Raw genomic sequence first — 25,642 nt, 5'->3', positions numbered from 1 at the left:
TACATGAATTTTTTTTTTTTTGAGACAGGGTCTTGCTCTGTCGTTCACGCTAGCCTCAACCAACTACAAGGCTCAATTGATTTCCTCCGACCTCAGCCTCCTGAGTAACTGGGGCTACAGGTATATGCCACCCGTGCCCATCTAACTTTTTTTTTTTTTTTTTTTTGAGACGGAGTCTTGCTCTGTGCCCCAGGCTGGAGTGTAGTGGCGCGATCTCGGCTCACTGCAAGCTCCGCCCTGCCGGATTCACGCATTTCTCCTGCCTCAGCCTCCCAAGTAGCTGGGACTACAGGCGCCCGCCACCTCGCCCGGCTAATTTTCTTGTATTTTTAGTAGAGACGGGGTTTCACCGTGTTAGCCAGGATGGTCTCGATCTCCTGACCTCGTGATCCGCCCGTCTCGGCCTCCCAAAGTGCTGGGATTACAGGCTTGAGCCACCGCGCCTGGCCTCCATCTAACTTTTAAAATTGTTTTGTAGTCATGCCGTCTCACTGTGTTGCCCAGGCTGCTCTTGAACTCCTGGGCTCAAGCGATCCTGCTGCCTTGGCCCCAAAGTTCTGGAATTACAAAATGTGAGCCACCACACCCAGCCATGTGTGAATATTTTTTTAATAGAAAATACAATTCAAAACATTCTATGAAACGTATTAATTTATAGAAACACTAGTTTTCTAACTTTCATTTTTACCCGTATAATTTATTTGCTACTGAAAACATGTTAAATTACTTTCTTGCCTGGAACTACTAGGATTATTTTTTGATTTTTAGAGACAGGAGCTATCTCACTCTGTCACCCAGGTTGGTGTGTGGTTGTGCAATCATTGCTTACTGTAATCTTGAACTCACCGACTCAAGTGATCCTTCCATTTCAGCCTCCCACCACAGCCTTCTAAGTGAACATCACCACAACTAGCTAATTATTTTATTTCATTTATTTGTTTGCTTGTTTATCTATCTGTCTGTCTGTCTGTCTGTCTGTCTATCTATCTGTCTGTCTGTCTGTCTATTTGAGACGGAGTCTCTGTTGTCCAAGCTTGAGTGCAGTGGCATGATCTCGGCTCACTACAACCTCTGCCTCTCAGGTTCAGGTGATTCTCCTGCCTCAGTCTCTCGAGGAGTTGGGATTACAGGCATCTGCCACCACACCTGGCTAATTTTTGTATTTTTAGTACAGATGGTCACCGTGTTGACCAGGTTGGTTTTGAAATCCTGACCTCAAGTGATGCTCCCGCCTCAGCCTCCCAAAGTGCTGGGATTACAGGCGTGAGCTACCGCGCCCGGCTTATTTGTTTATTTTTGTTTATTTATTTATTTTTTATTTTTGAGATGGAGTCTTGCTCTGTCACCCAGGCTGGAGTGCAGTGGTGTGATCTTGGCTCACCACAACCTACGCCTCCCGGGTTCAGGCCGTTCTCCTGCCTCAGCCTCCTGGGTAGCTGGGATTACAGGTGCGCGCCACCACACCCAGCTAATTTTTGTATTTTGAGTAGAAATGGGGTTTCACCATGTTGGCTAGGCTGATCTTGAACTCCTGACCTTGTGATCCACCCGCCTTGGCCTCCCAAACTGCTGGAATTACAGGCGTGAGCCACTGCGCCTGGCCTATTTATTTATTTGTTTATTTTTCATATTTTATTTAATTTTTTGAGACAGGGTGTCACTCTGTTGCCCAGGCTGGAGTGTAGTGGTACCATCATGGCCCACTACAGCCGTGATCTCCCAGGCTCAAGAGATCCTTTCACCTCAGCCTCCCTGCTACCTGGTGCCAAGACTAGCTTGGTCGGGGAGACCCTAACCCAGTGGCACTGGAGGAATTAAAGACACACACACAGAAATACAGAGCTGTGAAGTGGGAAATCAGGGGTCTCACAGCCTTCAGAGCTGAGAGCCCTGAACAGAGATTTACCCACATATTTATTAACAGCAAGCCAGTCATTAGCATTGTTTCTATAGATATTTGATTAACTAAAAGTATGCCTTATGGGAAACGAAGGGATGGGCCTAATTAAAGGAATAGGTTGGGCTAGTTAACTGTAGCAGGAGCATGTCCTTAAGGCACAGATTGCTCGTGCTATTGTTTGTGACTTAAGAATGCCTTTTAGAGAGCTCCGTGGCCAGTCTGTTGTGCGCACCCACCTGAGGCATCTTAGGTCAGCCTGCTCTTAGAGTAGTAGTAACCGCCAGAAAGGAGTCGGAAGAGGTCCCACGAGGCTGTCTTCACCGCTATGCCCAAGAATAAAGGTAAAGGAGGTAAAAACAGGCGCAGGGGTAAAAATGAGAATGAATCTGAAAAAAGAGAGCTGGTGTTTAAAGAGGATGGACAAGAGTATGCTCAGGTAATCAAAATGTTGGGAAATGGACGATTGGAAGCACTGTGTTTTGATGGTGTAAAGAGGTTATGCCATATCAGAGGGAAATTGAGAAAAAAGGTTTGGATAAATACTTCAGACATTATATTGGTTGGTCTACGAGACTATCAGGATAACAAAACTGATGTAATTTTAAAGTACAATGCAGATGAAGCTAGAAGCCTGAAGGTATATGGCGAGCTTCCAGAGCATGCTAAAATCAATGAAACAGACACATTTGGTCCTGGAGATGATGATGAAATCCAATTTGATGATATTGGAGATGACGATGAAGACATTGATGATATCTAAATTGAACTGAGTGTTTTTACATGACAAGTTTTCTGAGGATTGTTCTACAGTTGGGATTTTGGCCGTCATCAGTTAAGAAGAGAAATTCATTTAGTGTGTCATTTCTGAAAGCAAACTGATTTATTTTCAATGTTTTAAAGTATTTATTTCTTTGGAAGCTGATGACCCTGAATTATCTTGTTAAATGTTAATACTTTATTGTTTCGATGTAATGGAATTTAGGAATAAAAGACCATAATATTTACCATTAAAAGAAATAAACGAATGCCTTTCCTACTCTAATAACTTCAAGTAATTGGATATTTTGAATACATTTCTGCCTTATAATCATGCTGGGTTCTAATAAGCCCTACTTCCAGCTAATCTGTTTATAGTCTTTCTGTATGTTTCAGTTACTTACATGTTCTTGTAAGGTTTCTGATAAAGTTTGAATACAGAAATCTCCATTTAGAATCAGAAAAAAATTGACATTTTTCATATATATCTAACCATATATATTTTTATAGTAACATTGATAGTTTATAAATTGTTTTTGTCCTTTGTGCACTAGTTATTAAGGAAAAAGAATATATCCAACACAGTTTTTAAAGTGTGGCAGTTTTGAGTAGTAATTCAGAATGTGTAAGATTAAGAGTTGCAGAAATTGAACAATAGATGGCAACCAATTATCTTAACATTGGAAATACTAGGATGCCATTTTGTTTTCAAAAGTTATTCATTGTAACCCACTGTTTTGCCTTTCATGAACAAGTGAATTACAATGTATAAATGAAGAACTAATTTCGTAATAAATTCTCTAAACTGGAAAAAAAAAAAAAAAAAAAAAAGAATGCCTTTAAGTGGTTTTCCGCCCTGGGCGGGCCAGGTGTTCCTTGCCCTCATTCCTGTAAACCCACAACCTTCCAGCTTGGGCGTTAGGGCCATTATGAACATGTTAGTGCTGCAGAGATTTTGTTTATGGCCAGCTTTGGGGCCAGTTTATGGCCAGATTTCGGGGGACCTGCTCCCAACACCTGGGAATATAGGTATTGGCCACCATGCCTAGCTAATTTGTTTTTATTTTTTTGAGACGAGGTCTCCCTATGTTGCTTAGGCTCGTCTTGAACTCCTGTGCTCAAGTGATCCTCCTGCCTTAACCTCCCAAAGTGTTGGGATTACAGGCATGAGCCACTGCACCTGGCCTATTTTATTTTTTTGTAGAGATGGGGTCTTGCTGTGTTGCCCAAGGTGGTCTTGACCTCTTGTCCTCAAGTGATCCTCCTGCTTTGGCCTCCCAAAGTGCTGGGATTACAGGTGTGAGCCATCGCGCCTGACTATCTGCATAAATTTTTTTTTCTTTTCTTTTCGTTTCTTTTTTTTTTTTTTTTTTTTTTGAGACAGGGTTTTGCTCTGTCACCCAGGCTGGAATACAGTGGTGCAGTCTTGGCTCATTGCAGCCCATGCCTCCTGGGCTCAGGCAATCCTCTCACCTCAGCCTCCTGAGTACCTAGCATTGTAGATGCATACCACCACGCCTGGCTCATTTGGTTTTTTTTGAGATGGAGTCTAACTCTGTCACCCAGGCTGAAGTGCAGTGGCACAATCTCAGCTCACTGCAACTTTACTTCCTGGGTTCAAGCAATTCTCCTGCCTCAGCCTCCTGAGTAGCTGGACTGCAGGCATGTACCACCATGCCTGGCTAAATTTTTTTTGTATTTTTAGTAGAGAAGAAGTTTCTCTGACCTTGTTGGTCAGGCTGGTCTGGAACTCCTGACCTCAAATGATCTGCCTGCCTCATTCTCCCAAAGTGCCAGGATTACAGGCATGAGCCACCATGCCCAGCCTGTTGTGTTTTTTGTATAGCTGGGTTTACCCAGGCTGGTCTCAAACTCCTGGGCTCAAGCCGTCTGCCTGCCTCGGCCTCCCAAAGTGTTGGGATTACAGGCGTGAGCCACCACGCCTGGCACCTGTATAAATTTAAAAAATTACAATTGATTAACAATTGAAATGATTGTAAAAATAAGTTATAAAAATAAATGCTTACATTTTATTACATTTTTAGGCTTTAGTTGACAAAATAATTCTAAAATACCACACACATTGTAATGTCCTACTGCATGTGATTGATAATTCATATCACATGTGACTCACCTTACAAATGTGACATAACTGAATTTATACTCTGTTTAATGGAAGGGCCGACTGCTCATGTCTTGAGTATTGTGACATTGTCAAATTGCTGTACAAGTTTCTAAATACTCCCAGTTTCTGTGCCCATCTCATCTTGGACCAATAACAGGTAGTTTTGCAGTCAAAACTTGAATAGCACTATATGCAAATGATTCCATTCAGTTTTCCCCCAGTTATCCCAATAATATACTTTATAGCTGTATTTCTTGTGCAATCCAAGATCCAATCTAGAAGTCCAGTGTGCTTTCCGTTGCGCTGTGGAGCCATCTCTAAGATCCAATCTAAGATGGAAACCGTAATTGGTCTTTTGTTGTTGTTTTTGCATTTGGTCTTTTTAAACTCCTTGTACTTAGAACTGTTTTTCATGCCTTTTCTGTATTTCACAACATTGGTTTTAAACTTTTTGTTTTTTGTTTTTTAAGAGTCCAGGCCATTTGTATTGCATAATGTCCCTCAATTTGGATTGCTGCATTGTTTATGATGAGCTTCAGATTAATTATGTTAGACAAAAACACTACATTGATGATGCTTGTCATCCATCAAGAGACTCAACATTGATGGGGATAAGTTAGGCCACTAGTATCTTAAGACAGTACCTTCCTGAATTCTTCATTGTAAGGCATCCTTTTCTTTGGTAATTAGTTGTTTTCATGATCCATAAATATTAATAATAATTATTATTTTGAGATAAGGTCTTACTCTGTTGCCCAGACTGGAGTGCAGTGGTGTGATCTCGGCTCACTGCAACCTCCGCCTCCTGGGTTCAAGCGATTCTTCTGCCTCAGCCTCATGAGTAGCTGGGATTACAGACACCTGCCACCCACGCCTGGCTAAATTTTGTATTTTTAGTAGAGACAGGGTTTCATCATATTGGCCAGGCTGGTCTCGAACTCCTGACCTCAAATGATCCACCCACTTTGGCCCCCCAAAGTGCTGGGATTACAGACGTGAACCACCACGCCTGGCCCCATAAATAATTATTGATGATATGAATTAGTAATGTATTTTACTGCCTGAAATCATTCCGGAAGCTATTGAGTTGTCCATCCAGTAGGGGACCAACAGAACACTGACAGTATAAACTTTTAATAGTTTGAAAGTCCTATAAACATAATATAGAAAGTATATTAATGTACCATTAGGAATATAGGTTTAAAAGTTTTTTTGAAGTTAAGTCTTTTTTGGCTTGAATTATTTTCTATGTGTTATGTAGACTATCTAAGAAATATTTATTTATAACTTCACCAGTGGCGCTCACACAGAGTGTACAAAAAGCTGGTGAATAACTGTTGCTGTAAGAAGTCACGGCCGGGCGCGGTGGCTCAAGCCTGTAATCCCAGCACTTTGGGAGGCCGAGACGGGTGGATCACGAGGTCAGAAGATCGAGACCATCCTGGCTAACACGGTGAAACCCCGTCTCTACTAAAAAATACAAAAAACTAGCCGGGGGAGGTGGCGGGCGCCTGTAGTCCCAGCTACTCGGGAGGCTGAGGCAGGAGAATGGCGTGAACCCGGGAGGCGGGGCTTGCAGTGAGCTGAGATCCGGCCACTGCACTCCAGCCTGGGCGACAGAGCAAGACTCCGTCTCAAAAAAAAAAAAAAAAAAAAAAAAAAGTCACTAGGCTGGGCGCAGAGGCACATGCCTGTAATCCCAGCACTTTGGGAGGCTAAGGAAGGAGGATTGCTTGAGTCCAGTAGTTGAAAACCAGCCTGGGCAACGTGGAGAAACTCCATTTGTACAAAAGTGGTGTGTGTCTATAGTCTCACCTACTCGGGAGGCTGAAGTAGAAGGATCCCTTGAGACCAGGAGGCAGAGGTTGCTGTGTGCCAAGATCGTGCCACTGAACTCCAGCCTAGGTGACAGAGTGAGACCCTGTCTCAAAAAAAGTCATAAATTTTCAGTCAAATTAAATGTTGTGGACTTGTTAATAAATACTAAGATAGTTTTGTGCCATAAATTTCCTATTTCAGGTTTGAAAACAAGTGGATGGTAATTTTAAATGTATTTGATGGGTATTCAGGGAGTTGGCTGTTTTCATAATTTGCCAGGAGAGGGCAGCACCATGTCTATAAAAAAACAAATGAGTATGGAAGCACGTTTTTTCATATAAATTACATTATATTTCAAAATGATGCATGCTTATTACTTTAAAATTCATACGTTACAGAGATATATAACATGAAAAGTGAAAGTTCTGTAACTCCCTTCCCCTAAAGAAAACAAAAACCGGCCGGGCGCGGTGGCTCACGCCTGTAATCCCAGCACTTTGGGAGGCCGAGGCGGGCGGATCACAAGGTCAGGAGATCGAGACCACGGTGAAACCCCATCTCTACTAAAAATACAAAAATTAGCCGGGCGCGGTGGCGGGTGCCTGTAGTCCCAGCTACTCAGGAGGCTGAGGCAGGAGAATGGCGTGAACCCGGGAGGCGGAGCTTGCAGTGAGCCGGGATCGCGCCATTGCACTCCAGCCTGGGTGACAGCACGAGACTCCGTCTCAAAAAAAAAAAAAAAAAAAAATCCTGTTAATAGTGGGCATGTTGACCGGATTTTTTTTTTTTTTTAACTTAAATTATTTACACTTAAATTTAGGCATTATAAGGAATTCTCATGAGGGGACTTACGAGATCTGAATTTTCATTGATAACCAGATACAAATTTGTTGTATGGATTTGAGCATACGTTTTAATTTCTTCATGTAATTATTTTTGTGTCTGTATCAAGTTAAGAACATTACTACATCTTTAAGAAATGTGAGAAGAGCTAGTGATGATGGAAGGAATTTGTAGGTCTAAGTGTAAGGTAGTGTTAGCACAAAGTTAGTCTTGGGTTTTCTAACTGTATTTTAATGTTAAATTTTGGGCTTTGGTCTTTTTGTTTTGTTTTTGTCCCCACTTGAAAAATGTTTAGCTTATTAACCTAGGGGAATGGGGGAATATAGTATTTTGTATTCTGCCCTATCACATAACTAGCTGAGCCAGTTAGCTCAGACTTTCCTAAATGATTCACCTTTTGGAAAAAGCCAGTCATGGAAAGTTTCTGCCCAAATAAAGACTTTCAGGAAGTTCTGAGTAAGAGAAAATAAAGTTAAAATGGAATTTCTGCTGAGAACACTTGAATTAACTATTGCTAATAATAGGCCTTTTCCTGTCAGGGTTCCCTCTTGTGCATTAGAGGTGGTCTATAATAATTTAAGTGTTCACAGTTATAAAATAACTGTGAAGATATTTTGATAGTTGAATCCCTTATTGCTTGTTAAAAGTGGAGTTGTTCTAGGCATACTAGCAATACTAGTAATAGTAGCATCTGCTAGTATTATTTGGTGTCAATTACTGAAGTTCCTGAGATAAATATACCAGTGTTTCCTAGTGAATATAGATGGGACTTTGGCACTAAGAAATTATGAGAGATACTCCCACAGTTTATACTTTTTCCATGCTGTTTTTATGCCACTTACTATATATCATGTATTACCATGACCTGCTTTCATGGTTGACTGTTCTGCTGAACTGTGAGCTCCTTAAAAACAAAGGTTATGCTGTATTTTTTTATATGTTCAACATCTAACAGTGCTTGGAGCTAGGTCACTTTTCAGAAAATGTTGACCTGATTGTCTTAGGTGACTCTTTCCAGATTTGTCATTTCTATAAAGGTAGTAAAAAACAAAACCAAACATGAATTACATAGAGGCTACTTTTCCTTAAGCTATCACTTAGGTCATTGGATTTCATCTTCTCTATCACCGACATTCTAAAACTTCACAGTGATTTGCCTTGATGTGAATCTTTTTATTTTTTATTTTTTTGAGACAGAGTCACACCCTGTCACACCCAGACTGGAGTGCAATGGCACGATCTCAGCTTACTGCAACAACTGCCTTCCGGGTTCAAACACATCTCCTGGCTTAGCTTCCCGAGAACCTGGGATTACAGGTGCCTTCCACCACGCCCAGCTAATTTTTGTTTGTTTGTTTATTTTTGAGACGGAGTGTTGCTCTATTGCTCAGGCTGGAGTGCAGTGGCATGATCTCGGCTCACTGTAAGCTCCACCTCCCTGGTTCACGCCATACTCCTGCCTCACCGTCCCCAGTAGCTGGGACTATAGGCACCCACCACCACGCCCGGCTAATATTTTATATTTTTAGTAGAGACAGGGTTTCACCGTGTTAGTCAGGATGGTCTCGATCTCCTGACCTCATGATCCACCTGCCTTGGTCTCCCAAAGTGCTGAGATTACAGGCGTGAGCCACCGTGCCCAGCCAATTTTTGTATGTTTTAATAGAGACAGGGTTTCACCATGTTGCCAGGCTGGTCTGGAACTCCTGACCTCATGATCCGCCCACCTCGGCCTCCCAAAGTGTTGGGATTACAGGTGTGAGCCACCACGTCCAGCCGGATGCTTTTAAATTGGCTGCATCCATTGTTCTATGGCTCTTTTTATGGAAGCTCATCCTTCACTTCTAGGACGTTTTCTTTTATTGTTTTTAACTTCCCCGTATTTTCTGTTTTTGTGAAATTCATATTGGTAGAATTGATACGACAGGCCAGGGCAGGCTAGGCTGAGGTAACAAACTCAGCAACTCAGTAGCATAATACAGTACATTATTTCTTACTGGTGTAAAGTCCAGTGTGAGGTGGGTAGCACTCTATCTTGTAACTCAATTGTATAGAACACCTAGGCTTCAGGGTTGCTCTGGCAAAGGAAGCATGAATACATAGATTTTCATGTAGTTCCTCTGTTTTCAGAATGGACTTCAGCCATGCCTTTTGAGTCTGGAACTTCTGTGGTTTTCATTTCTCCAGAGTAATGGGTTCTGCTGAATTGGGGATGGGGTAGAGCAGTAGCCTATGGTATGAGGTGCTGCTGAAGGAGATCTGGGACCTAGTTGCTCCTGATGGAGAATTCTAACTGGTTTTAGCCCTATTCCTTTCCTCTACCTGGAAAGGTTCCTGGTATCTCAATTTAATGAGCCTTTCTAGGGTACAGTAGTACACATTGGCTTGCCTGTTTTTGGCCATTCCACATGGCTATAGGCTTAGGAGATCAGAGAAAACAAAAACCAAATCTAGTTATTACTTGTCTACTTGCTTTCTACTTTCTTTCTTTTTTTTTTTTTTTTTTTTTTTTTGAGACAGGGTCTCACTCTGTTGCCCAGGCTATATATAGTACCACGATAATAGCCAACTGTAACCTTGAACTCCTGGCTTCAAGCGATCTTCTTGCTTCAGCCTCCCAGGCAGCTGAGACTACAGGTGCACACCATGATGCCTGGCTAATTTTTTTTTTTTTTTTTTTTTGAGATGAAATTTTGCTCTTGTTGCCCAGGCTGGAGTGCAGTGGCACAATCTCGGCTCACTGCAACCTCCGCCTCCTGGGTTCAAGCGATTCTCCTGCCTCAGCCTCCCAAGCGGCTGGGATTACAGGCATGTGCCACCACGGTGGCCTGGATAATTTTGTATTTTTAGTGGAGACAGGGTTTCTCCATGTTGATCAGGCTGATCTCGAACTCCTGACCTCAGGTGATCCGCCCACCTCAGCTTCCCAAAGTGCTGGGATTACAGGCATGAGCCACTGCGCCCGGCCGATTTTTAAAAAATTTTTGTAGAGACAGGGTCTTGCCGTGTTGCCCAGGGCTCAGGTAATCCTCCCGCCCTTGGCCTCCCAAAGTGCTGGAATTACAGGCCCGAGCTACTGCACCTGGCTGCTTTCTACTGTCAGAAAATTTGGACTGGGCACGGTGGCTCACGCCTGTAATCCCAGCACTGGGAGGCCAAGGCAGGAGGACCGCTTGAGCCCAGGAGTTTGAATCCAGCCCAGGCAACATGGTGAGACCCTGTCTTTAAAACATAAAAAAAGAAGAAAATTCTATTGACATCCCTTTTCTGTTACATTTCTTCTCATTATCCTTGTGTAGTTTCATCTTTTTAAACTTGCCACTATTTAGTAGGGTTTTGGCAGGATTGGAATAAAGCATGTGTTCAGATTACTATATGTAAGTGGCAGCTTCTGCTTGTTCTTCATTAGCTGGTCTGCCCCAGATTCTACCCAGAGCAAGGAAATTTAAAGGTACCCTTTCTAGTTTAGTACTCTGGAACACTGCTTTAAGCCGGAGATTTGGATGTGGGTTTATTTTGTAATTTTTAAAACAGTGTAAGAAAGCACCTCAAAATTTAGTGACTTTAAAAAATAATTGTTTTATTTTTTATTTTTTATTTTTTTGAAACGGAGTCTCGCTCTGTCACCCAGGCTGCAGTGCAGTGACCGGATCGCAGCTCACTGCAAGCTCCGCCTCCCGGGTTTACACCATTCTCCTGCCTCAGCCTCCCGAGTAGCTGGGACTACAGGCGCCCGCCACCTCGCCCGGCTAGTTTTTCGCATTTTCAGTAGAGACGGGGTTTCACCGTGTTAGCCAGGATGGTCTCGATCTCCTGACCTCGTGATCCGCCCGTCTCGGCCTCCCAAAGTGCTGGGATTACAGGCTTGAGCCACCGCGCCCGGCCTAATTGTTTTATTTTAATTTCTCTTGATTCCAGGGGTAGCTGGGCTCAGCTAGGCCGTTCTTACTCGGGGTCTGTTGTACAGTTGTAATCAGATAGTGGCTAAGTATGGAACCACTTCACAAGTTTCCTTACTCCCATGTCTGATGCCAGAGCTAGGTCAAACACCTGGGGGTTGGTACAGGCTTCTCAGACGTCTTGTCTCTGTGTGATCTTCCTATATGATCTCTCCAACATAGTGGCTCTAGAGTAACCAGACTTGTTTTGTGGTAGCTTGGAGTTTCAAAGGTACATTCTTGAGAAAGACTGAGACAGGGACAGACAGACAGAGCGTGCCAGGTGGAAACTATATCATCTTTTATTCGCTAGCCTCAGAAGTCATGTCGTGCCACTTCCACAGAACTCTTTGAGTTGAGACAGCCACGAAAGCCCATTCACTGTCAAGGGGTGATGACACAGACTCCCCCTCTAACTGGGGTAGTATCACATTTCTGGAAGAGCATGTGGGGATGGGAAATTTGTGGCAACCATCTTTGGAATATACTATCTGCTATAGGGTTCTCTCTAGCATTGCTGCTTAATCTCAGGATAGCCTTGAATAAGTAACATAACCTTATATTTCGGTTTTCTTACTCACAAAATGTAAATGTGTCAGTCAGCTCTTGGTACACTAGTGCTGTGTGGCACACCATTCCAAAACTCAGTGATATACAATGATAAGCGTTTACTTGTTGCCTGTGTTCCTCTAAGTATCTGAGATTGAGTGATTTAGACTCGGCTCAGCTCAGCTCCAAGCTGCTTGTTTGTTGGATTCAGGTCTGCAGCATGTCTTTCTGCCATTTTGGACCAGCAGCTAGTTGAGGTGTATTCATTCTCCTTATGACTCAAGGGACGAATTCAAGGGGCAGGAGAAACAGCACAAACATGTTTAAACTTCTCTTCCTCTCAGATCAGCTAATACTTCATTGGCCTTTGAAGCAAGTCATGTATCCAAGCTCAGCATCAGTGGAGTAGGGAAGTATTTTTTTTGTTTTGTTTTGGTTTTGTCCTTTTATTTTTATTTATTTATTTATTTGAGATGTAGTGTCACTCTGTTGCCTGGGTTGGAGTGCAGTGGTGGGATCTCGGCTCACTGCAGCCTCTGCCTCCCAGGTTCATGTGGTTCTCCTGCCTCAGCCTCCCGAGTAGCTGGGATTACAGGCACCTGCCACTATGCCCAGCTAATTTTTTGTACTTTTTTTAGTAAAGACAGGGTTTCACCATGTTGGCCAGGCTGGTCTTGAACTCCTGACTTCATGATCTGCCCGCCTTGACCTCCCAAAGTGCTGGGATTACAGGCGTGAGCCACTGCGCCCAGCCTGTTTTTTTCTTTTTGAGACGAAGTTTTGCTGTGTTGTCCAGGCTAGAGTGCAGTGATGCTGTCTCAGCTCACTGCAACCTCTGCCTCCCAGGTTCAAGCGATTCAGCCTCCTAAGTAACTGGGATTACAGGCACGCACCACCCAGTTAATTTTTGTATTTTTAGTAGAGATGGGGTTTCATCATGTTGGCCAGGCTGGTCTTGAACTCCTGACCTCAAATGATCTGCCCACTTCGGCCTCCCAAAGTGCCGGAATTACAGTCGTGAGCCACCGTGCCTGGCCCTGGGCTCACTATTATAGCACATCCCAAAGTGCTGGTATTACAGGCATGAGCCACTGTACCTGACCTGGTTTTAAAACAAAAAAATGCTGGGTGCGGTGGCTCACGCCTGTAATCCCAGCACTTTGGGAGGCCTAGGCAGGTGGATCACGAGGTCAGAAGATCAAGACCATCCTGGCTAACACAGTGAAACCCCGTCTCTACTAAAAATACAAAAAATTTAGCCAGGCGTGGTGGCAGGCACATGTAATCCCAGCTACTTGGGAGGCTGAGACAGAAGAATGGCGTGAACCCAGGAGGTGGAGGTTGCAGTGAGCCTAGATCGCATCACTGCATTCCAGCTTAGGAGACAGAGCAAGACTCCGTATCAAACAAAAACAAACAAACAAACAAAAACAAACAAGAAAAAACTTATCAGAGGGCTACAAAAGAGGCCACCGCTGCTGGCCATAATAGACTGCATTTAAACAAAATTCCTCAGGTGTTTTTGTTAACCTGGAAAGCCTAGGCAGGGATTAAACATTTCTCCTTCTCTCTTTATCTGAATTCTCAGGTACCATAAATACACTTTATTTGAGCTGTTAGGACTCAGTTTTAGTGAAGATAATTTTTTCAGATTTGAAATTAGACAAAATTCTCAGTCATGTTGCTTTCGTCCATTCTCAAATTATTGCTACTTTAACCAATTTTAAGGGATTTTGTTTCATCTTTGGGTTGTTTTGGATATAAAACAAGAGTCTTCTGCAGAGTCTTCTCTATTTATTTATTTATTTTTGAGACAGAGTCTCGCTCTGTTGCCCAGGCTGGAGTGCAGTGGCGTGGTCTCAGCTCACTACAACCTCCACCTCCTGGATTCAAGCAGTTCTCCTGCCTCAGCCTCCCAAGTAGCTGGGATTACAGGCGCCTGCCACCACGCCCAGTTAATTTTTTGTATTTTTAGTAGAGACAGGGTTTCACCATGTTGGCCAGGCTAGTCTCGAATTCCTGACCTCATGTTCCGCCTGCCTTGGCCTCCCAAAGTGCTGGGATTACAGGCATCAGCCACCGCGCCTGGTGGCCTTTTTTTTTTTTTCTTAAACTCTTATTTTTCTCCTTGAAATAGTGCCAGCCTAGGCATTATTTCCCAGTTCTATCACCCACATTCCCAATATTCCATCTCCCCATCTCAGCTTTCACTGGACCTTTAAGTCTGAGTGCTAATCTGCATGTGGGGTGCAGTGTGAGGGCGTTTTTCAGCCTTCACGTCAGTAACCCAGCATGGAGATTTAGTATTGACTGCTGCAGTGTATTTCATGCTGAGAAGTCATGGAGGGGAGATAGACTACATTTAAACAACATTCCTCAGGTGTTTTTGTTAACCTGGAAAGCCTAGGCAGAGATTAGACATTTCTCCTTCTCTCTTTATCTGAATTCTCAGGTACCATAAATACCTTTATTTGATCCTTTAGGACTCAGTTTTAATGAAGATAATTGTTTCAGATTTGAAATTAGACAAAATTCTCAGTCATGTTGCTTTTGTCCATTCCCAAATTATTGCTAATTTAGCCAGTTTTAAGGGATTTTGTTTCATCTTTGGGCTGTTTTAGGGAGATACAATTTATACACATTGTTGTTTCATTTGTTAATTTTAGTGAGGGAAAGTGTCTTTTTTTTTTTTGAGATGGCACCTTGCTCTGTCGCCCAGGCTAGAGTGCAATGGCATGATCTCGGCTCACTGCTACTTGGGAGGCTGAGGCAGGAGAATTGCTTGAACCCAGGAGGCAGAGGTTGGGAGCCAAGCATGGTTCACACCTGCAGTCCCGACTATTTTGGAGATTGAGGAGGAAAGAATGCTTGAGGCCAGAAGTTTGAAGTTGCAGTGTGCTGTGATCACTCCTGTGAATCACCACTGCACTCCAGCCTGGGCAACATAGTGAGCGAGACCTTGTCTCTAAAAAAGAAAGAAATTAACATTGGTACAGTGCCATTAACTAAACGATAGACTTCAGATTTTGACAGTTTTTCCACTAATAATCATTTGTGTTCCAGGACCCAAACCCATTTTCCACCTTTAGTTAATTGTCATGTCTCCTTGGTCTCCTCCCGTCCCATGACAGTTTCTCAGCCTATATTTTTCATGATATTGCCTTTGGAAAGTGCTGGTCAGGTATTTTGTAGAATGTCTCTTCATTTGGGTTTGCTTCGTGATTTCGCATTAGAATGAGGTTATGGATGTTGGAGAGACCACCAGAGAGGGGACTTGCCCTTCTTATCTCATATATCAATGTATTACTGATGTATTACTGATGTTAGCTTTAATCATTTGGTAAGGTGGAGTTTGTCAGATGTCTCCACTGCAAAGTTTTCCCTTTAAATTTATGGTTGTATATTGCTTTGTTCTTCCTTTTTTTTTTTTTTTTTGAGACGGAGTGTCACTCTGTTGCCAGGGCTGGAGTGCAGTGGCGCAATCTTGGCTCACTGAAACCTCTGCATCCTGGGTTCAAGTGATTCTCCTGCCTCAGCCTCCCTAGTAACTGGGACTGCAGGCTCCCACCACCACGCCCAGCTAATTTTTATATTTTTAGTAGAGACTATGTTTCACCATGTTGGCCAGGATGGTCTCGATCTCTTGACCTCATGATCCGCCTGCCTCGGCCTCGCAAAGTACTGGGATTACAGGCGTGAGCCACTGCACCCAGCCAGGAAAATGTCTTTATTGAAAGTTATTGTAGTAAACTTTTATCATAACGCTGAGCATCCAGAATTTATTGAAAGCCCAGTGGATCTTTTTCTAGTTGTCTTTATTTCCTTTTCTAGCTTGTTTCTTTGTCTTTATTCTTCTTGTAAGCTTGATGTCTTTTTCCTTGGCACAGGGTGACTAAGGAAGTGGATGCTACATCTAAAGAGGCCAAATCCTTCTTCAAGCAGAATGAGAAAGAAAAACCACCAGCTAATGTCCCTTCAGCTCTGCCGTCACTCCCTGCTGGGTCAGGGTGAGTATTTGAGTCTCAGTCCCTGATGTACTTGGCATGTTGGAGAAGCTTTCAGTGCAAATACCTGCTTTCGCTGCAGATCAAACTCCTTGCCTGAGAGAGAGAGAGTTACGATGCTGCTTTGCCTTTGCTGCAGTGTTTACCAGAATGGAAGATGCAAAGGAAAATTAGCCATAACTTTCTCAGGAGGATTGCTTGAGCCCAGGAATTTGTGATTAGCCTGGGCAATACATTAAGACCCTGTCTCTTAGAAAAAAAATTAGCTGGGCATGGTGGCTTGCACCTGTGTCCCAGCTACTGTGGAGGCTGAAGCAGGAAGATCACTTGAGCCCAGAAGGTTGAGGCTGCAGTGAGCCGTGATTGTGCCACTGCACTCCAGCCTGGGTGACAGAGAGAGATCCTGTCTCTTAAAAAAAAAAAAAAAAAAAAGAAGGGAGAAAATTAGCTGTAGCTTTCTTATTTGTTGCCAGCCTTAAAGAAGTCCTGGTTTATAGGATTGAACACGAAGCTGAACATGTAAACTTTACATTTAAAAATAATGCTTTTCAAATGAAAATATCAGCCTTCTTTAGAACTTTTCATGAAGATTTGGGATTCCCTCCCCATCTTTGCAGCCCTGGCTCTAAACAACAGAATTATACTAGTGTACTCTCTTAGGTTGCATATACCCAGAAATAGACCCTGAGATAAAGGTTTAAGTGCGTGTCGTTTATATGAGAGGTGATTCCAGGAAGCCCCAGTAGAGAGGTACAAGAGAGGAAAGAAGCCAGTAAATGTTGAGTTATCAAGCAGGTGACTGCTAGTTGTGGCTGGCACTCATTCCTGCTGGGAAACTTAGAGATTGGAAACAACACAGTGAGGGCTGAGGAGGGTGGAATGTTTAACCTCCACTGCTCATCGGACATTGGCTCAGAGCTGCTTCCACACATTCCTTGCCCTGTGTCCTCAGGCTGGGAGCTGCAGGTGCTTGCAGTAAGATGCTGCTCTCAGCATGTACCATGGCACTGAATGCCAGGAAATGTGGATGGGGCTAGTTCCTCAACTGTTACATCTTTATCTGCTTCATACTCAAGATATTTCTCTCCCACTGAGCAGAAGTCATGTAGTAGTTACACAGAAACCTAAGGAGGAAGAGGATTTGATTGCTTGCTACCACAATAGAAATGACATAAAATCAGATGAAGGCAGATGCAGAACAGAATTCTACAGACCTGCCCTGTTAATACTCTAGGCAAGTACTTTGTACACTGTGGTTTGGAATCATCAATTAAGAGAAAATATCAGAGCACATCACATGTAGTAAGAGTAAATACTGTTTTCCAGCCTGGCCAACATGGTGAAACCCCATGCCTACTCAAAAGACAAAAATTAGCTGGGCGTTGGTGGCACTTACCCATAATCCCAGCTGCCTGGGAGGCCGAGGCAGCAGAATCGCTTGAACCCAGGAGGCAGAGGTTGAAGTGAGCTGAGATTGCACCACTGCACTCCCGCCTAGGTGACAGAGGGAGACCTTATCTCAAAAGAAAAATAAATAAATAAATACTGTTTTATAGAACTTTTATTTCAGTTACTGATATGCTTATGTTTGGCAACAAGCTGTATTTATTTTTTGTTTTTTTGAATTGGAATCTTACACCGTCGCCTGGACTGGAGTACAATGGTGCGATCTTGGCTCACTGCAACCTCTGCCTCCCGGGTTCAGGTGATTCTCCTGCCTCAGCCTTCCGCCGAGTAGCTGGGATTACAGGCGCGCGCCGCCATGCCTGGCTAATTTTGTGTATTTTTAGTAGAGATGGGGTTTCACTATGTTGACCAGGCTGGTCTCGAACTCCTGACTTCGTGATCCATTTCCCCCCTCCCCCGACCTCCCAAAGTGCTGGCGTTACAGGCCTGAGCCACTGCGCCCATCCAGCAAGCTGTATTTTTAATAAAGATTCGGATTTTTAAAATTTGAAGCTGTAGGCTGAAACATGTTTTTAGCTTTATATTTATTGTATTGTTTGAAGGGGGTTCTCTTCAGACCAGTACCTTTATTTATTTACTTTTTTTTCGAGGCAGAGTCTTGCTCTGTCGTCCAGGCTGGAGTGCAGTGGCAGGATCTCAGCTCACTGCAACCTTCACCTCCTGGGTTTAAGCAGTTCCCTGCCTCAGCCTCCCGAGTAGCTGGGATTGCAGGCGCCCACCACCATGCCCGGCTAATTTTTGTAATTTTAGTAGAGACGGGGTTTCACCATGTTGGCCAGGCTGGTCTTGAACTCCTGACCTCGGCCTCCCAAAGTGCTGGCATTACGGGTGTGAGCCACCACGACTGGCCGCCCAGACCAGTAGCTTTCAAACTTTCTTGACTGCCACCCATCATAAGGAATACATTTTACATTATGCCCTTGTACACCTATAAAAATAGGTATGTAAAAAGGTGAGATAAAAATTTGGTGAAATATTTATGCTTACTATGTATAATATGCTCTGATTTTCTGTTTTACATTATTGTGTATAGAGGTGTCATTTAAAAAACTGTTAGGACCTGCTGAATTGATTTCACAATCAACTACAACCTGAATTTGACAAATACTGCTCTAGACTATGTATGGAATTAGCCTTCAGCAGGTGATTAAGAGTTGCCAGGTTTGTATGTGGTATTATTAAGGTGTTTCTTGCACTTATTAAAAGTATTACTATGAACGTTACCGCTGGATATAACCACCAGCTGGAAATAAAGGCAAAGAAGCTCTTCTTAGGTTTCTGGTTAGTTTTAGCTAACACAGTTTTTTTTGTTGTTGTTGTTTGTTTTTTTTTGAGACGGAGTCTCGCTTTGTCCCCCAGGCTGGAGTGCAGTGGCCGGATCTCAGCTCACTGCAAGCTCCGCCTCCCGGGTTTACGCCATTCTCCCGCCTCAGCCTCCCGAGTAGCTGGGACTACAGGCGCCCGCCACCTCGCCCGGCTAGTTTTTTGTATTTTTTAGTAGAGACGGGGTTTCACCGTGTTAGTCAGGGTGGTCTCGATCTCCTGACCCTGTGATCCGCCCATCTCGGCCTCCCAAAGTGCTGGAATTACAGGCTTGAGTCACCGCGCCTGGTGATAACACAGTTTTTACTTCTAGTTTCCTTGGATATTTCTTCTTAAAATGATCCCTGTTGATGCTTAGAGATTCTACTTGGAAACTATACGTTTCAGAAAATACTCTGCTACTATAATTATAAAAATAACTAGAGAATGGAGAAATGGCAGCTTAAAATCAGCTTATTTAAGTCACTCATATAGAAATCTCACTGCTTGTCACATCTGTGCCTGCCTTTCTTAGAGCTAATAGCCTTTTTAGAATAAGAAATCTGCTGAGATGATATCTGTATTAGGGAGATCCAGCAGGAAACAGATGGCATTCTCAAATACAGTACTTTGAGGAGAGTTTAATAACTCACAAAGTGGTGGAAAACCATGGGGATACAAATATTGGTGTGGCCTCCCTGGGGCTGGTAATAATGAGACTCTATTACTACCCTAGGCCTGAAAGGGCAAGAATGGGAACAGTTAATGGCAGGGGAAGACAGGGTTAGGTAGAATGGACCTCCTGACAGGAGCTGAGACCTTCTGTTCAGTAATGGACTTCCCCCAGAGGGAAGCCGAGGGAATAAATACCCAGATCTGTTTCTTCTCTCTCTGCAGCCTCTTAGGGAGCTCCATTGCCCTCTGAGACTTATTAAAGAATATTCCAACACTTGTTGAAACTGTGAGAACACTTTATCCAAAACTATTGCAATGGGTGTCAAGACTATCTCTAGGGTAGAGAGAGAGGGCTCAACTCTGAATACAGCAAAAACAGCTGGGGATTTTTAGCAGAATCGGGAGGCAGGTGGTCAGTGGATGGAAAATTACTAAGAGACATCAAGGATAGGGGTATTCTTGCTCAAGGCAGTCTAGTGTGATCAGATATCAAGGGTAGGGGATTCTCTCTAAACTGACTTAGCGCAGAATTATTTCTAAAACTGGGCCGTGCAGGCCCAGCAAGGGCAGGGGCCAATTTCAAGCCTTGGTTGAGAAGAAGGCTCATTGGAGTCTGACTAAAGTTTGGTTTAAGGAGAGTCTTCATCAGGCCGTCCTTACAGAACAGCTCCTAGAGCAGAGAGCCATGTGGGGAAGGGTATAGAGGGAATCTAGGGGCCAACCAGGAGCTATCTCAGGAGCTATACAAGTGAAATATTTTTCAGTAAAGAATGCTGACTCCCTTATAAACAGGGTAAAGTGAAATTTGACCAAAATCAGTTTCTTTGAAAGCCCTGATGGAACATAACACATTACAAGGATATGTCTGCCAAGTGCCTGAGTAAAAGTCTTCAGAGTTGTACATTAAAATGTACATGTTTAAGTATGATACTGTGAACCTTGGATTTCCGAGTAAATCCAGAATGACCTTCAAGGTTGGTATGCTCATTTTTATGAAATGCATCTCAGAAAGCTTTACAATTACAATTGTGCTTGGGAAAAGACGGGGCCAAGAGGAAATCAGCTGATCTAGGGTAACTGAGTGGGCACATTTTATCAGTGTAAATATTAGTATCTGTCAACACACTCCACATGCAGGGTATAGAAAGTCTTTTCAAGGGAAGGATCTACAGGAATAATCTAGTATATTAAAAGAAAATTATCTTAATGCAGTCAAATTTTTTTCCCACAGAGTTTTTTTCATTTTGGGAGCTGCTTCAGTTTATAGAAATTGTCCTAAAGAAACACTTTATTTGTTTATTTTCCTCTAAACAGATTTAAGCAATATAGGAAAACCAGAGCAGGAGAGTAAAACATCCTGTCCCACATCTTTTGCTAACATAAGCACAGATTCAGAAATAAGAACAGATTTAGAGGAGCAAATGTTTATAACTGAAAATGCATTTCCTCCATGTGTTTAAAATAGCACACTGCTTAGGCTATAAAAAGCCAAAGTTTATGTTTTGGGAATGGAATAAGCCCAATTTTAATTAGAGGCAGGAATGAGACTACAAAAATTACTCTCCTACATTTGGTAGTAAAGCACAAAGCTTAGTATGTCTAAATTCTCATGGTCTTGTCATTCCATGCTCTTGATCCGCCTCTTCCCTCACTCCCCAGTCCTTACTACTAGTACTGTTAGCTACTTGCATCCAGTTTTCTCAACATTTGCTGGTATCTGGCTGGCCAGGCTTCAACCCCACATTTGCTATCTATTTTCAAGCCAACATTTACTATTTACTTTATTCCAACAGCAGGCCACCATCAGTGTCATTAAAATTTGTAATCCTACCCTTAGGCATTGACTTGTTTAATTAAGGGCCTGCTGTTTAGCTGCCTCTTTATAGATTGAGAATGACCTAAAGCAATATAACTTAAGAGGGAAAGATATCATTTTCCCGTGTAGTTTTAGCCTTCTTGATCTATGGAGTGAAAAAAAAAGAAGGCCTTCATTTTGAGTCTCAAACAACATCATAGGTGATGTCAGTGTAGCAATGTTTTCCCCAAAGATAGAAGACACAGAATCCCTCACAGTACCATCCTGAAGATACAAGACCCAGACTAAGGACTGAGAAGACAGTAATGCTGACCATTGTGGTTTGCCAAAATTCAGTGTATGTAATCAGTCACCAGCAATCTTTGGTTTTTGAGCAGAGTCTTCCTGTCTGAGCAGCTAATGGTGTGATCTCTCTCGGTCTCCTCATTTGGCCAATATTTTAAACTCTAGAAAGTTGACATAAAAATCTGGATTACTGGCTTTTCTTGAGAAATGAAAATTTCTGCCACTACCTTCCCTCTTCACCTATGGTAACACTGGGTTGGCACAGAGTAGATGAGATTTGCCCTTTTGTGGTCCCTACTCAGTGGCTTTACTCATTTATATTACCTGCATGGTTCCTGTAGGCAACTGTTTTTCCCACTCTAGGGTAACATGTTTCCCTTTGATGACCATGTTAATTTCCTTTTGGAAACAATTTGTTCTCTGGATTAAATACCAAACCTACTATCTTCTCAGACTGCGGGTTAAATATTCTTTACCCTTTTTGAAAGAATAAATAACTCCTATTTATTGACTGCTTCACCACATTTAAGGCACAATTCTAAATGTTTTACATATATTATTTCACTTAACCCACATAAACATTCCAAGATGTAGGCACTAACTTTGTGCCCATTTCACAGATCAGGACACTGAGGTTCAGAGAGGCACCCTTCACTTGTTGAAGTTACATAGTTGATGATTGGTCGAGCTTGGATTTCAGCCCAAATCTATTTGAGACCAAAGCCTGGGCTCTCAGCCACTTTGCCATTGCCACTGCTCTTTCTTATCCTCCTGATAGATTTTGTTGTTGTTGTTGTTGTTGTTAAAAAGAATCTCTCCTCAGTTTCATAACTGGTGAGGGACTCTTTGAAAGCTATTTTGTTATTTTTGAAGAAAGTGAGAGGACTGTTTCTCCCCTTTTCCTTTGTAAGCTTTTCCTCATTAATATAACCATTTTCTATACTTTTGTTTCATTCCTGTCTCAAGAAAGTGAAGGCCTAGCACATTAAAAAAAAGAGTTCCAGTGTGTTTGTACATTGATACCTGTCAGCAGCAACAGTGAAGCTGTGGACAAGATGTGATGTGGGGAATAGTGGCTATTACTGTTTTTAGAGGGTAATCATCTCCTACTGAGGTGTGAATCCTACGTTGTGGGCAACTTATATGTTGATGGAGAGCCAGGTAGGAGTATCTTTGTCCAGCTTGTGTCAAGTGCATTTCTTCTAGTGATCATTTGTTCCAGGATAGGACTAGCTAGAGATAGCTTTTAATAGGATGTTACAGAAACTAGTGGTGACAATGGAAATGATTGATTTTAGCAGCTCTGGTGGTACTGTTGTTATCTTACTTATCGACTCCAGAATGATGTGGTTTGAGTAGAAGTAAGAATACCCTGTACCTAGCTCGCCTTCATGTTCTTCAGTGGATATTAATACCCTGCTTCATTTGTTTTTAACTTATTCTTGATTTGTTTTAAAATAAGCCTTTATAGGTATTGCAGGTGCAGAGTAAATAGGAATTGAATAAGGAAAATAATTTTTTAAAGATTTTCCCATGAATATCTGGAGTATTTTGAATCTTTTAAAGGCAATTTCATTCACATTGTTGATTCAAAGCTCTTATTCCAGGCTAAACTAGTAACTGAGATAAGTATGAATGGAGAGTCTAGTGATATCCTTTTGGGAGGGAAGAGGATATCTGACAATTCGGATCATGAAATAAAGTCCTTGCCAATCTGAGCATCTAAATGAGACTCCAAACGTAGAAAAGGTTTCTCTTTTTTTTTTTGAGATGGAGTCTCGCTCTGTTGCCCAGGCTGGAGTGCAGTGTCGGGATCTCGGCTCACTGCAGCCTTCATCTCCCAAGTTCAAGTTATTCACTTGCCTCAGCCTCCCAAGTAGCTGGAGTTACAGGCGCCCGCCACCATGCCCAACTAATTGTTGTATTTTTAGTAGAGACGGGATTTCACCATGTTGGCCAGGCTGGTCTCAAACTCTTGACCTCAAGCAGTCCACTTGCCTCGGCCTCCCAAAGTGCTGGGATTACAGGCGTGAGCCACTGTGCCTGGCCAAAAAGTTTTCTTTTTTTTTTGAGGTGGAGTCTCGCTCTGTCGCCCAGGCTGGAGTGCAGTGGCCGGATCTCAGCTCACTGCAAGCTCCGCCTCCTGGGTTCACACCATTCTCCTGCCTCAGCCTCCCAAGTAGCTGGACTACAGGCGCCCGCCACCTCGCCCGGCTAGTTTTCTGTATTTTTTTTTTTTAGATCCGCCCGTCTTGGCCTCCCAAAGTGCTGGGATTACAGGCTTGAGCCACCGCGCCCGGCCCAAAAAGTTTTCAAAGCAAAAACTTTTTTCATTTATGGTCACCAGGATGACATAACCTCTGTCAGTTTGGATTGAATACCTACAGCAAATACTCTGAACCTAGGAATTATCTATAGTGATTTTCAAGGTTGCCTGGAGTTAAATAAATTCTAGTGTTCTTAGAAAATTCTATGAAGAGATGAACTTTATTACACACAGCAGCCTTTTTCCTTTGCTCTTAGCCTCAAATTATAGTGCCAATAAGTTTCAAACATCTGTGATTTTAAGACCCAGATGTCTATCAGGATCACAAACTTTTTTTTTTTTTTTAAATCTTACTTTAAGTTCCGGGATACATGTACAGAACGTGCAGGTTTGTTACATAGGAATACATGTGCCATGGTGGTTTGCTAGGATCACAGACTTTTAAAACTTTATTTTGTCCTATTCCTGTACCCTTGGTTGTGCCAAATTGTCTTGGTGAGAAAAATGAGTCAGTTAAATGCTTTAGGTGCTTCTTGGAAGTGTAGGGAAGAATAGAATAGGTATGTGAAGTTACGATAGTCATACAGTTTACTTAGTATGATAATATAAATTGATTTGGGAACAAGAAAAGGAAGACCTTCATTTAAGAAGATGATTATGGTACTCTAGGAATGAAGTGAAAATATTTTGGTTAACTTTAAAACCGTAATTTATTATTGTTTCATAGGACTTTAACTTCTTTTCGTGTACACTAGAGGGCAGAATTCCACCTGAAAAGATAGCTCGTCTTGGCCAAGATCCCAGGAAGCATTAAGCAGCATTCTTAAGATTGGGTGAAAGAGTGTTGTACATTTTTCTTTGCTTAATTAGATTAGTCTCTTGGTATGAGATTTCTATGTACTCTGCAGTTTCTATTTTTTTTCTTTTATTAGAATTTATTTTTTTCAACTCTACCATTGTGCTTAGAAAATGAGAAATGATTTTTCTTCTCTCATTTTTTTCTTTGGGATACAAAAACTCTTGTTGTTTTCAGTTTTTTTTTTTTTTTTAAATTACAAATAAGAAAGTAACAATGACCTGTAGTCCCACCACTTAAATTTTTTCAGAGAGAAAGCAGTGAAAGTTCCTTTCTGCCTGTCCAGTTGTTAATTCTCATCCCTAGAAGCTGATAGCTGTTAACTGATGATCAGTTTTGTGCAGATCCTTCCCTGTGCTATGATAATATATTGTATTCATATATATTAATGTTAGTCACAAGACTCTCCATTCATACTTATCTCAGTTACTAGCTAGCTTGGCCTGGGATAATATCTTTGAATCAAGAATGTGAATGAAATTCCCTTTAATAGATTCAAAATATTCCAAGTATTCATGGGAACATCTTTTAAAAATTATTTTCCTTATTCAATTTCTAATCTATATACTCTGTACCTACAATACCTATCAAGGTTTATATAAAAATAAATTAAGAAGTTAAAATCAATGATCAGGAAAAAGAATATATACATATATATTGTATACATACATATGTATTGCATTCGTATATACTTAAAACAAAAATGGACTTGCGCTGTCTGTACTGGTCTGCAGTATATATATACACGCATATATTTGGTTTCTTCTTGCAACTTATATTTTTACCTAACAGTCTATCTTGTGCATCTCTCCAGGTTCAGTATAAACATCTATGTTTGTTTATGCCTGCCTGGTACTCCATTTTGTGACTGTTCCATAATTTGAGTGCCCCTTCTCTTATTGATGAACATTTACTAGTTTTCCAAATTTTACAGTTATTGATAATTCTGTGGTAATTCTTACACGTAAGTTTTTCATGTTCTCAGGCTGTTATTTCTGAAGGACAGAATTTTAGAAGTGGGATTGCTGGGTCATTGGGTATG

The 25,642-nt window shown here is 42.1% G+C and overlaps 2 protein-coding genes across 4 annotated transcripts in view; both read left to right on the top strand.

Annotated features, from left to right (window-relative positions):
• LOC105491271 (craniofacial development protein 1) overlaps window positions 1–25,642 on the top strand; it is a 149,104-nt gene that overhangs the window by 28,263 nt on the left and 95,199 nt on the right. For all 3 annotated transcript variants that reach the window (XM_071084965.1, XM_011757496.3, XM_071084964.1), the window contains exon 5: window positions 15,817–15,936. In XM_071084965.1, the coding sequence (XP_070941066.1) occupies window positions 15,817–15,936 (120 nt within the window). The remainder of the gene's footprint in view (window positions 1–15,816; window positions 15,937–25,642) is intronic.
• On the top strand, window positions 347–7,256 carry LOC105491269 (eukaryotic translation initiation factor 1A, Y-chromosomal-like). The gene has a single exon (XM_071084966.1). The coding sequence runs from the start codon at window positions 2,226–2,228 to the stop codon at window positions 2,658–2,660; it is 435 nt and encodes a 144-aa protein (XP_070941067.1). The 5' UTR covers window positions 347–2,225; the 3' UTR covers window positions 2,661–7,256.

Source organism: Macaca nemestrina, chromosome 18 (genome assembly GCF_043159975.1).
Source record: "Macaca nemestrina isolate mMacNem1 chromosome 18, mMacNem.hap1, whole genome shotgun sequence".
Classification (NCBI taxonomy): domain Eukaryota; kingdom Metazoa; phylum Chordata; class Mammalia; order Primates; family Cercopithecidae; genus Macaca; species Macaca nemestrina.
This window is presented reverse-complemented; position numbering and strand designations above follow the sequence as displayed.

Excerpts from the sequence above, each read along its gene's own strand:
- LOC105491269 (XM_071084966.1), top strand. The coding sequence starts at position 2,226 with ATGCCCAAGAATAAAGGTAAAGGAGGTAAAAACAGGCGCAGGGGTAAA.